This window comes from Chlamydotis macqueenii, chromosome 11 (genome assembly GCF_036417535.1).
Source record: "Chlamydotis macqueenii isolate bChlMac1 chromosome 11, bChlMac1.mat, whole genome shotgun sequence".
In the NCBI taxonomy this organism is placed as follows: Eukaryota; Metazoa; Chordata; class Aves; order Otidiformes; family Otididae; genus Chlamydotis; species Chlamydotis macqueenii.
Genome location: NC_141566.1, coordinates 2,063,467 through 2,076,178, shown reverse-complemented (window position 1 = coordinate 2,076,178; position 12,712 = coordinate 2,063,467). Strand labels below are relative to the sequence as shown.

At 47.9% G+C, this 12,712-nt stretch overlaps 1 protein-coding gene across 6 annotated transcripts in view; it reads right to left on the bottom strand.

Moving 5' to 3' along the window:
• Positions 1-111: 111 nt before the first annotated feature.
• The window catches only part of ARHGEF9 (Cdc42 guanine nucleotide exchange factor 9), a 185,278-nt gene continuing 172,677 nt past the window's right edge, over positions 112-12,712 (bottom strand). For 5 of the 6 annotated variants that reach the window (XM_086756110.1, XM_086756116.1, XM_086756114.1 and 2 more), the window contains one exon: positions 3,932-4,113. In XM_086756110.1, the coding sequence (XP_086612236.1) occupies positions 3,932-4,113 (182 nt within the window). Of the gene's footprint in view, positions 1,482-3,931; positions 4,114-12,712 lie in introns of those variants that run through there. The other variant, XM_086756112.1, reaches the window with a different exon arrangement.

The following is a 12,712-nucleotide window of genomic DNA, read 5'->3' as shown; positions in this document are numbered from 1 at the left end:
TGGGCAGGAGCTGAGCAGCGGTCAGGACCGGAACGCGTTTTAAAACCACGCTGCGCAGACGACATGAGGAGTGAGACCGCTCTGAGGAAAATGATGTGAAATGCCTTCGGATGCCTTTTCACTTCTTTTTATTTAATTCCATAAATATTTTCATAAGGCTCAGTGTCTTTACAACACTTTTTTTTTTTTAAACACTTTTTTTTTTGTTTGTTTTATACACACAACTTTGACACTTGTTTGACAGGGTCAAACAGTCCCATATAAACAAAATAATAAAACTGGCAAGTGCGGATCAGCTGGGTTACCAAAATCCTTTTTTTTTTTCTTTTTTTTTTTTTCTCTTACTGTTAAAACCCCAAAAGCACTAAAATATCAGTATTTGGCTTCAAACTAGAATTTTAAAAACCTTTTTATATTTTTATTTTTTTTTTTTTTAAATTCTCTGCTACAAGTCCCTGTCGTCATAGTGCCTTTAAGCTCCTACAGACTCCTCTTTTCTTCTTAAGGAAAAATAAGCTTGGTGATGCCATGCAGAACTTACAATAGCTACTAAATATACATGTTCCCTGAAATGTAGCTGCAATGAAAAGATGACAGAGCATAAAGAGAACAAAACCAGAAACCCAAAGCACCACAGTGTACTATCAATAACATTGCAACGGACGGCCAGCGACCATCCAGAAACTGAAACAGATTTCAAATATATTTCTCTATGTAGTATTTTTCTATTTACAACTGGTAGATGCACCTAGGTTGGTTCTTGTTTGATCTTTTTGGAGAGGGCGGGGAGGCAAAAGTCTTGAATTTAGGTCCTCTGCTCTAGTGTCTAGATCAAGGAGTAATGCATGTCGTTTACCTAGGGAAGAGGGATTTTTATTTTTTTTCTTTATATATATATATATATATAGATTCAGCCAGAGAAATACCGTAAACATGTAAGTTTGTTACAACTCTCTTGTTTCTGCATATGGAATGGTAAGTGGGTTCCTCCTGTCTGGCATTGAAATGAAAGTCTTATCAGCTGCTCAGCCAAAAAATCACCCCAATCTGGGTGCGTCCGCGCCGCGCCCGGCGCCGCCGGGCAGCCCGACCCTGCTCCCTACGGGGACAGCCCCAGCCGGCAGGACACGCAGGACCCAGCGCTGGTTCTTCGCCGCCATAACGCTCCAGCTCTTGCAGCGCCTCGGCAATTTATGGAGGGGAGGAGCTGTCTGGAACGCCCAAGCCCCTCTTCCCTCCGGAACAAGCGCCTGCGTCTGCTCTGCCCGCCGCCCGGCTCCGGCAAGCGCGAGCAACGCTAGTTTGGGTTGGCTTTCCGGTTAAGAAAGAAGCTGCGAGTCCAACAAGTGGCCTTGTCAGATCAAGCGAGTCTTGGTTTATGATGCAAATAATGGTGTGGCGGTGGTGTTTCTTTGTTTCCTAGTGCTGAATATTTAGGAAGCATCTTCTCATAAAGATTATGGATGTCTCATTCTCACTCTCTGAGGCACAAAACAGTAAATGAACAGGCTTAACTAATGTGCTTGTTACTTTTTTTTTTTCTTTCCCCAAGCAATTAAAAAGGCAAAAGAATAAGTGAAATTTTCATCACATCATTGACAACAGTTTGTAATCTCTCTCTCTTTCTCTCTCTCTCTCTCCAGCCATTCAGAAATAGTAAAACATCTCCTTAAACGTCTGAGAACCCATCTCATTCATGTCTTTAAATACCCATTCTGTTAAAGAAACAAAATAGTACTTGCTACATATTCAGTAGTAAAATCTGACCATAAAAATGCAAAGAGACAAAAGAGCACAAAAATAAGTTCTGATGTAAAACTGGGTCCCTGCCGAGTTGGGATTCCCGGTGTTTTGCTGCTGCCTGTCCCAGCGGGGCCACGCTCCCTCTCCAAAACACTCATCTGCCTTTGCTGTTTAGTGACAGTTTCTCGATTACTGAAAAGTGCTGAGATTCTTTCTTTTGGTACTTCTTAAATAAAAAAATATAGCCACTGCCTTGTAATGTGCCCTGAAATAAAGCAGGCTCCAGGGAAATACTGAAATCACACGCTCTGCTCTTCCCATTCTCTTGGTTTCTTAGGGGAGAAAACAAAAAAAAATTAAAAAAAAAGGTCTATCTGTCTCCACACTGCTTGGCTTGGGGTGCTTACGTGGTGTATCAGATTCCAAAGAAAATGGTAAATACCGTGATCAATCACTTCATCCCACATTTTCCAAGGAGCTTGCAGAACACTGCTGCAGAGTTTTTAGGTTCATCCTCTGAATCTGCTTAAACAGACTCATTTGCCCTCGGAAAAATCTGCATCCCAGTGCACAATGATTTGTTTTACATGCTTAAACGGAAGCTTTCGTGCTTCCGACCAAACATCCTTAAGGCTGAAAATGTAGGAAGTGTCCTTCAAAACAGAGCTATGCATCTCCAGAGGGAGAAAAAGAGAGAGAAAGAGACCTGGAGAGTGCAGCTAATGGCTCCAGCGCCCACGGACACTGACAGCTCCGCTGAACCGGGGTGCCGGTTGGACTGAACCGAGCACTGGGTTAGACTGGGTCACCTAATCATGGTCATACGGCTCAGCTTCTCCAGTCTCAGCCATAGCTTTCCTGAGAGGCCGTCCTCAACTCCTCTGCAGCTTGGGCTAACACTTCCCAGGACTTGGGCAACGATCCTTCCGCTAACGGGTTGCTACCGGCAGCTCCCGGTTTGCTCAGGGGGCCGGGGCCCCAGCGGAGCAGGGACCTTACATGCAATGAGTTCAGCAGGCAGTGCGTGCGGTCGTGGTCCTCACTTTTGGGTTTACTGCTGTAAATAGCAATTTGTGGGTCACTAACGCGGCGCTGTGCAGGCGTGAGTGTGGCCAACAGGATGGGACCTTAGTTCCTGAAGAAGGAAAACTGGCCATTTGCGGGAGCCTAATAGCCAATTTTCCTCTGGCTGGAATGGAGGGCGTGAAGCCGCCGGGTTTTTAAGCTTTTATCTTTGCATGGCAAACAAAGATAGGAGTGGGCTTCTCAGAGTCATGTCTCAGCTTCAAAAGAAAAGAAATCAAAGATAACCCCACAGAAATAAAACTGAACGCAAAAGAGGTAAAAGCCCCTGATATTCTTTTCTCAGTCTTACGCCGAGCGTGAACAAATCACACTGAATTGAGAAAAAGACAGTGCTAAAAAGAATTTAAAAAGGAAAAAAAAAAACTGAGGAAAACCCATCTCTCGCTTCCTAAATAGCTGCTAAGCCCTTCTGCTGGTTTTCACCTGCCCACAACAAAACAGTTAAAGCCAGAGAAATACTGCGCAGCAGAGCACGGTGCACGGGGAGCACATCCAGACAGGCACGAGTCAGACCAGAGAATGCGGGATGGGGACGGGGACGGGGCGATGCTCGTCACCCAAAGGGAACGCTGGGGACAGGCGAGGGAGGGACGGAGAGGGAGGGAGCGGGAGCAGAGATCTCCCAGCACTCCAAAAACCAAACAACCCCCCCATAAATAAAATCAAATAAAATATACACCAACGTAGTCCATGAGGAACTTCGATGACGAATTCACACAAGCGAGAAAGCATTCTGGGATGCCAGTGACGACTTGAATGGAAACGAAGAAGAAAAGGAAAAAAAAAAAAACACAACAAAAACAATGTCCGACCAATGGAATAAAATAAAATAGGTCACATGGTTAGAAATCATTGGTGCTTCCTAGTATCTAGTAGCAGATTGCTTCCCAAAAACAACAAAAAAAAAGTTTTTGGTCCTTCTATATATATACATATATGTATACATATTATTATTTTTAAAATGTGTCTATATATATATGTATATATATTTAGTTGCAACAGTGCTTCTCCGAAAAAAGGTCCATCTATAAATATAATTTTATTTCTTTTTATTTTTTAAATTTTAGTTCTTTTAAGTTAAAATTCTCCATCTCTCTAGGTATTATTTTTTGAATGGTGTTAACCTGCTGAAGTTTTGCCAGAATGGCGCCTGGCTGCGTCTGGGTTCGGTGAACTCGAAGACCTGGGACTGGGATATGCCATCTGTCACCATGTATTGTCCCTGATTTAATGGATCCTGGGGTGGTGGGTAGGCTGGAGGAACCGACTTGGAGTAGCTCACACCTGCATCGATGATTGGGGGGAAAAAGAAACAGATCAGTCAAAGTGCAATCGGGTCAGTAGTCGTTCTTCGTCATGCTCTCGCTTCTTATCGCTTAATTAACCAGGGTCCCAAACAACAGGGAGACGCGCTAGAGACGGCCAACCTACGGAGCAACGCAGCAGCTGCCGGGACGCTCGGCTCGGAGGCCGCCTGCGCCAGACCACGCCTTGGAGGTTTGGACACGATCCATTACTTTTGTATCGGCAGAGTTTTGCCCGCCCTCATGGAAAAGTCCTGCGTGCCCTACCGAGGCACGCACATATGGCCGGGCCGTACGCCGTACTGGTCCCGTCGGACAACCACATCCTTCAACCCGCTCGCAAATTTAACCCTTGCTGTTTCCAAGCCCATGTTTTGACCTTCCCTCCCAGCTACGCTTGGAAAGCCGTTTTGCCCCAACACGCCCCGGTGACCAGCACGACCCCGAGGACCACTGGGCACCAGTTCCTGCACCAGAACGGCGCAGAGCCGCTTTGGAGGAAGCGCTATGCTGCAGGGACCTGCGTCGCTTCAGCGCTGTTCTGGCTACACAAAGGGCAATTCGTTATTTTCTCGCGGAAAGTTTGTAGGACTTTTCCATAGGGTTCATTTTAAATTTACCAGTCTGGTTTCAGCCAAAATCGGCTGCAGGCAACGCAGAAAAGGCTGATTCTGCTAAATCCAAACTGGTAGCAATGGACGGAGCGGCAAGGCTACGCTTTCAGGTTCAGGATGCGCAATTCCCACACGTGAGTCACGGCTGCCGCGCGGCAACGCGGTGAGGGGACGCTGCCCTACGGCTTTCCCAGGGAAAGGGGGAGATTCAGCAAGCTGGGACCTACGCAACCAAAGGATGGTGTAGAAAAGGCAGCTCTGGGTGGGTGGAAGTGGAACAGAAGGGAGGTGTAGGCTACAGGGAACAGCAATACAGCTACTTCTGTGTTTCCTTCCCCGCAACGCCACTGATGGGGGAGAATCCCTCCTCCAGCCTCAGGGTCGCGGGATCGGCTGGAAACCACAACTGCAGAGAAGGGCAGGAAGGAGGGAGGAGCAGGGCTCTGAAGAAGGTTGCTGTAAGCTCTGGCCATCTCTGGATCCCCTCTGCTGCACGCAGAACTGCTCTTCCTTCTGCGGGGAGGGCAGCCCCGGCCGCGCGACGGGTGGCAGGCTTCGCAAGGGCCATCTGGAGGCCATTGCCTCCCTTGGTTTTAACCGCAGGAGCGAGGCGACTCTACCCAAGTAGATCAGTGTCCTCATCTGGAAAGCGGGATGGCATCACCCACCTACCTCACACGAGAGTTGTGAAGCTAAATTAATTAATGTTTGTAAAACACTTTGAGATCCTCGGCTGGGAAGGTGCTAGAGAAGGCAAAATACGGTGATTAGCACCCAGGCACCACAGCAACGTGTGTAAAAGAAATGCGACTCTTTGCATTCAGTTAGCGGTTCCTGCCCACACACAAACACATGCTTGGCGGGCCCAGCGCCGGCCGGCCCGGGCACAGGAGGGCTGCACACAGTCAGGTACTTACAGACAAGGAAAAGGCCTCACAAAGCGCACTCACGCAGCTCGTCGGACAACTTTTATGTGTTGCCGCATTGTAATTCAGGACCTCTTTCAGACACAAAGCTAAGGCTTTAGGAAAAATAATTAATTCGCTTCCCCTTGCTATAGAATTTACCGATCAAGGGCTGTTAAAATCCTTAAAGGTTCAGACCAAATGAAGATGATGTCTTGACTACGTCTGACTGATTTCTGCTTCTTTACAGGGAATACCATCAAATCATGCAGCGCTTTGTCCACTGTAGGGAGTCACCAAGAACTTTCCTCAGATGGACAAAAACTGCTCCATGATTCGTCCTTATTAACCTTTAACAAATTCATCGCAGTCAGTATTTCAAACTTATTTGAAAAGAACAACCTGGGGATGCTCTGCATTTGTACCTGCACGCTGGAACAGAGTTACTCTGTTCTACTCTGTGTTCTACTCTGTCTTCCCCAAGCTCCTCTCTCCCACAGAAAGCCTGCAGAGCAGTGGGCAGCCCCAGGCCCTTGCTGTCCTGCGGTCAAACCTGGACAGGGTCAGTTCTGGGATACCTGAGACAACATCTGTACCATCTTTGTTGGCCCCAACCATCCATGTGAATTTACCACACCGGGACTCAAGCCATAAGGGCTTGTCTGCCCTACTTCTTCCAGCCCTGCTTCTACCACTGTCCTGCCCTGAGTTGCCTTGTTGGAAGACAGGTCAACATGTAGGCAGCGTCACCAACTTCAGAGTCTGCTCTGGAGGGCAAACTCCAGCCCTGAACCCATACAAGAGTGCAGACATTCTCCTGGAAGCCACCAGCCTTTAGTGCCTTGGCCGCTTTTCCCAGCAGAGACCGGTGAGGAATTTTAGGATCTATGGGAAGGTTAGGATCTGGGATCTAGGTTAGGATCTAGCCTCTTATGTGGCTCGAGGTGGGAAATCTGTCTTCTTTGGTCTGGTAAGCAGTTTGGATCTTCGACTGACCCAAACGGGCAGGAATTACTTCAAAGGCAGGAATTACTTCAAAGGCAAACAGACCTTGTGCCACCAAGATCACTAACTAATGTTCTACAACACAGCTGTGAATCTGAAGCTGCTGAGGGACATACAGCAATTGTTTCTCGCTTTGGACAACCTTAAAACCCCATTGCTTTCATGACATGGCCCAACATCTTTGGCATCCCGTGGCTGCGGAGTAGCAGCCAGCCTTGTGATGCGTCCGGTCTGCCGTGCTGAGCTGGGCTGAGCTCTTTAGGGTCTCTAAACCAATTTGTGGAGGGTGAACTAATGTATTTCAATCATGAGACAGAAATGCTAAGAAATCTCCTGGATCAGCAAAATGTTACGCACTTGGAAGGCTGGAGAAGTAGAAAAAGGACAGTCTGGCTGAAGTCCACTGACACTGATGGAGTTACACTGCAAAGAACGTAATCCATAGTCCGTCTTCTCCAAAAGGGAAAAAGGCAGACTCCCCTGGCCAGATCGCTAGCAAACCCCGCTCAGTTCTTTCCCAAAATAGCCTTTTTGGTCCAAACTGCTGAAAAATGTCTATCCTTGCTTGAAACACATCCATGCACACACGGCCACTGCCCTCAGCAAAGCAGCTCAGACCCATATTCTCAAAAAGTTGTTTGTACAGCCCCTGCTCGAGGACCTGGGCTATCGGCACGAACGTCTCAGCTGGACGAACACCAAAAGCTCCTGGCTGGTTCTGCTTGAATAAGCAGCCAAAGGTTTGCGTATTTATCAAATGGCCTCCATGGCCTGAACGATCAAACCTGCAGATCTCAACGGCATGCAAAATAAGCCTGTGGGCATGCAAATAAACGCAGTTGTGCTCCGGCAAGTCAGCCTGATAATTCCGTAAGAATATATTTGCTTGTGAAACTGTGATGCAGCACTTTGCTTGAGGTGCCCAAAGAATGGCTTTTTTTTTGGACATACCCACGTTCTTGACAAGGTGGAACACAGGAACTGGGGCGGAAGGAGGGAGTTTCACCTGATCTTCAAATCCTGAGGAAGAGCCAATTCTGGGAAAAAGTATGGCAGGTTGGTATTTTTCTATTCTGCTCTGAGGTGGTTTTGCTTGGCGAAGAGAATTCAAAGCGCAAGGGGAAAGAATCGATGATTTTGAGACGCAGCTGCCGCGCTGCTGCTCCGAGCGGCCCTACGCCGATGGCTGGCCCTGGAGCTCCTTCTGCTGGTCCACGCACAATTCTGCACCGCAGCCAAACGGAAGGGCTGCAGCTGCAGAGCGAAAGCGTTCGGCAGGGTGGGGGTTGTCGGAATCTGTTCTACATGAGAACAAGAAAACTGCAGGGTTTACAATTTGGCTAGACAAAACTGGTAAAGAGAGATGCTGTGCTGTCAGCTGAAATAATTTCTTTTTTAGTAACAGGCAACCTCACTTGGAAGCTTTCAAATTTCTCAGCTCAGAAGAAAACAATTAAGAAGATTTAAACTGGCTCTTTTTTCCCTTCTAGTTCTTTTTTTCAAAGCGGCTCTGCTATCTGAGGTTACAACACGACTTCAGGAGCACTGGAAGATCGGGCGCACGCTGCTCACTGACAGGGAACGCACGGGGAGACGCGCGGACACAGCCAGTTACGACACAGCGGGACAGCTACGTTAACGCCGCACCTCTCCAGAGCACAGAACATAGACAGAACACACTCAGATCGGCCTCTGTGTAACCACGGAAACCCTCACAAGCTGCTTATTCCACCCTCAACCATTGGGATTTCAGCTTATGCTCAGATCAGGAGCTATTTCCTAGGCTTTTCTCCTACCTAGCTGTCCCGACACCACGCTGTTCGTTAGCCAGGGCTGAGTGGGACACAACAAACCACCAACACCTTCCTTCTCTGCTGGCTGGGCGAGGCTGCTGGTAGGAAAGGAAGCGGTGCTGCGCTAAGGAACCTTCCATCTACCTGGCATCCCAACGGCACCCGGGCCACCTTGCGTCCTTCGGGAGCCAAGCTCAAAATTCCCATAAATCCGTTTCCTCCTGAATACTGTAACCCATACTCAACGTGGAGTAGCTGGGAACATACCTCGAGAACGCTAATTGTTGTATGATTAATTGTTCCTGCCAAGAGTGACAAGGTAAAGAAATAAGAAGCAGTAATGGCTGAACAGGTACAGCCCTTTGCCTTTCTTCAGCACGTTTCAACAGAGGATCTCAAAGCACTTCACCACTATTCTCTTGGTTGCTCTTAGGTGTAGAGTGGGCAAACTACACTGTGTCTGGTATTAGCTCTCCTCCCTGGCTGCAGACCTGGTTTTGACAGCAAGAGGTGCGGATGGCAGCGGTGATCAGGAGTGGTCTGCCTCTGAAGACAGTCCTGAGCAGCGGGGGCTTTATCCGTCTACATATCCAAGCTAAACTGCCCAATTTTAGTCACCCAACTCAAGAGGAATTTGAGGAAAACAGCAATCTTGTGTCCTGGCTATTCCACAGCCAACCACGGGATCCAAATACTGAGGGAACCTGACCTTCCTGAGTCATTTATCAAGTCTGTAACTGCAACCTGGCGTCATTAGACCAGACGTTAAGATAACAATTCCTCAGGTGATAAGCAAAAGCTAAGTGAGGCAAGATGGAATAAATGATACTAGGGCTTCAGCAAAGCCAGGTGAAAACTAATTCATCCCACCTTGTATTTATACAATCTCCCTCTCCTCCAGCGTTCTGTGCACTCACAGCAAAGACCACTTGGTCCGTTGATAGGAAGAGATCAGTTCATCCGTCACTGCCCTGAAATGCAGCCTCTTCTGGGTAGCAACACTGCCCCTTCCCTAAAACACCTCACCAAACTGGTGAATCTGGAGAATCTGGGCTGGCAGACCTATTTCAGTGGGAATCTCAGCACGACATTGATGCCAACATCTTGGCTCTTCAAACGAGGGCCAATGGAAAGCCCAAGAGGCCCATTTAACGTCTTGACAAACAACTCCTCCGGAGAATTTGCTCAGAAGCATGTGGCCATCACCAAGTCACCAGTACCATCCTTAGAGGTCTCCCAGCCAATAATTTATTCATGATTTTCCTTAGCTTGTATATCTGACTGGATCTCAGATGAAAGCACTGACTCCAGCTGGGTCACTGATGCTTTGAGTGAGAAGCCATCTATCTACGCTGCCATCAATGAGAACAATAGACCCAAAGCACACAGAGCTTGGGCGAGCCGCAGTTGGGCACCCCATAATGCCTGGAGGTTTTGGGGAGGGTCTGTATTTTACAAGCAACGGGATGAGCTCTGGGATTTCTCTGAATCTGTGGGAAAATACCACCGAGAACATCATGAGCTCCATTCCTCCACCTACGCTGTGGGAAGCTCTGTGAGAAAAGGGAAGTGACCCTGATTGTCTGAAAACGCAGATGTCCCCCTTTGTTTTAGAGTCTGTGTGTCGCTCGGTTTCTTTGAGTTCCCCAAGGGCATGCCTACATGAGTGAATAGGATGGACAGTAGTGTCAGGGCCACATCAACCTCGTTAGCGATGAAGATGCAATAAAACAGGCTTAAACACTCAGGAGAACCACAGGAGGTAACCTACAGGCTTGGTTACCAGTAAGACCAGTCCTCACCAGCGCGATGAAGTACGCTGACACGCACTCATCCCATTTTGCTTTGCAGACTTGCTAGGGGAGAGCTTGAAGTGCCGAAGTTGGAGAAGTCAAAGAAAAGCTGTCGGTGTTTGGGTCAGGGTTTTATGACATAGTTTGCCATGAGCTCAAGTGATCAGAAAGGAAGGAATTAGCAGGAAAATGCAGTGACTCAGAGGGTGTTCTACTGCAGGCCAAAGCCGTTCATGCTGGCTGGTGATTTAACCCTGGCTGGGTTGGCATTGCTGAGTATTTATGGGCAGATTTAACAACAGCATCCTTCTAAGCGCAGGGCTAGGGGTGATTCTGATCGAATATATGGGTTCTGGGACTTCTGCAAGTCCCACCAGGCTGAAGCCTGGCCTGGGCCAAGGGCATCTGCTTTGGCGAAGCTGTGGCACAGTGCAGAGGAAAACATATGGGACAGGGAAGGGCAGGAAGGAGCCGGGTCACAGCATGGGCCTGAAGAGCTCCCTGGGGTGGGAAACCCTCCCGCAAGGGCTCCGTTTGCAAGGGAACTTCAGCCTTGTTCCCGCTGCTCCAGTCAATAACGAGCACGATTTCGGAAGCGCAACTTTGATACCATCTAAGCGCTGCGGTGTCGGTGCAGCCAAGGTCCTCAGCGCTGTGGGGTTTTTTGTTGTTTTTGTAAGTCAAGACAAACACATTTCTCCGTTACTTTACTATTTCTAGGAGACACCACACTGAATTCTATTCCCAGTTTCCACATTGACACTGAAAGAGGCTAAAGGGCAGTAACCAAGAGGCAAAATCTTGAACAATCAATGCAAAAAGAAAAAAACACCCAACAAACAGTCCTTGTCTCTCTCTGTTGGTAAGGTGCAGAGCCAACACTACCCATTTACTTTATATCTAATGGACTTAAAGAAGGCCAAAAATTGGTTTAATGCTGTCTTAAGGCACCCGGTCTAATATCATTAGGTTTTGTCCAATCCAATCACCGGTGCAAATCCTAACATATGGCTGAAACCTGACCCTGCGCATCTTTACATCCATCTGGGAGGAAGCCTGGCACCGCACGCGTGCCCGCATTTCTGTGCAGACCCGCCCCCGGGCCCTCATTTTGGGATCAAAAACTTCTCAAAACACTGAGAGTTGGCTCCTCTCTCAGTCACCTGGCTGAAGTCTCCACTGGTTTAAAAAGCCGAGTTTTAAGGCTGCTGCCCCTGCTCTCAGCTGATCTCTCGGCGTCTCTCCCTCGCGTGCTGCAGCGAGCGGCGGTGCAAATGCTTCCTTTCCAAACGCGCGCCAGCCAGCTCCAGAGGAATGCTTCTGGGAGGTGTGGCACACACGGAATAAGTGGCAGTTTATACTATTTGAAAAATGTTTTTCTGCTTCACCTCTAACAAAGTTGATTGCATTTTCCGTGTCACCTCCCTCACGGCTTTTCTCTCTTCCTTAAGTGTGCTGTGACAGGGAAATTACCATGCTTTCCCGTTTACGAGGCAGAGGGAACAAGGGAGATAATCTAGAAACAAGGCTGCAATGGGCATCCGCTGACACAGGAGTGGGGCTCTGGACGTGCCAGGCCGGGCTGTTGGGCCTTGCCGTAGCCACCGAAACCTGTCCGGCTAACTCCGCGCATTTAAACGAATAAATAGTTCAGTTGGATGCAGTGGGAGTATTCCTGCTCCTAAAGGGCTTCACTGCTTTCCAGTTATAACTGATTGTTGGCGATATATGTAAAATGCATACGGCAAGATTCAAAAAACCTGGCACTAAATGCCGGCTCTCAGGAATTTCCTCCTCCCTCCTACTCTTCGGAGCAGTGCCACTGGCCCCCTGCGCCGGCAGCCCCGTGCCTCTCTGCGCCGTGGGCACAAGTCAAACCACAGAGTATGAAAACGAAGAGTTTTCAGCAAAAAGTTCAGTGCTGGTACTTGATTTAATTAATCAGAGCCTGGGCTATGATTACCACAATGTAGGACTACTAATTTAATGACCTATTTGTTGTTTTTCAGATTTAACGCGGAACTCGATGCTCAGGGTCTGACTGGATTTCTGCCTGACTCCAGGACTTCATCTCCTAAACAGAACTGCCAGCGCCGTAGCACAAGCACATTCTTCACAAAAGAAACGCTGACTGGTGTCTTAGGAGCTAATTAATGTTCTAGTCGGAGCAGTCTAAGATAACAGCCCCGCCTTTTTCATCTCAGAGAGAAAGAGAGAGAAAGAGAAAGAGAGAAAACAAGAGAGCAATCGCTGTGTAAGAAGCAATGTGGTTAGGCGTATCGTAATCGTCGGGGTGCGAGTCCAGTGCTTTACGTGGAAATACTGGTAGGCATGCTCAGGCACCTTTGAACCGTGTCGCTTCATGACTGAACAGTACCATTATTAATTAATACCGTCATTAATTAATAATATAATTAATTGAACAGCAAATAATAATTAACATAATTATCTTTTTGTCATGGCCATCAT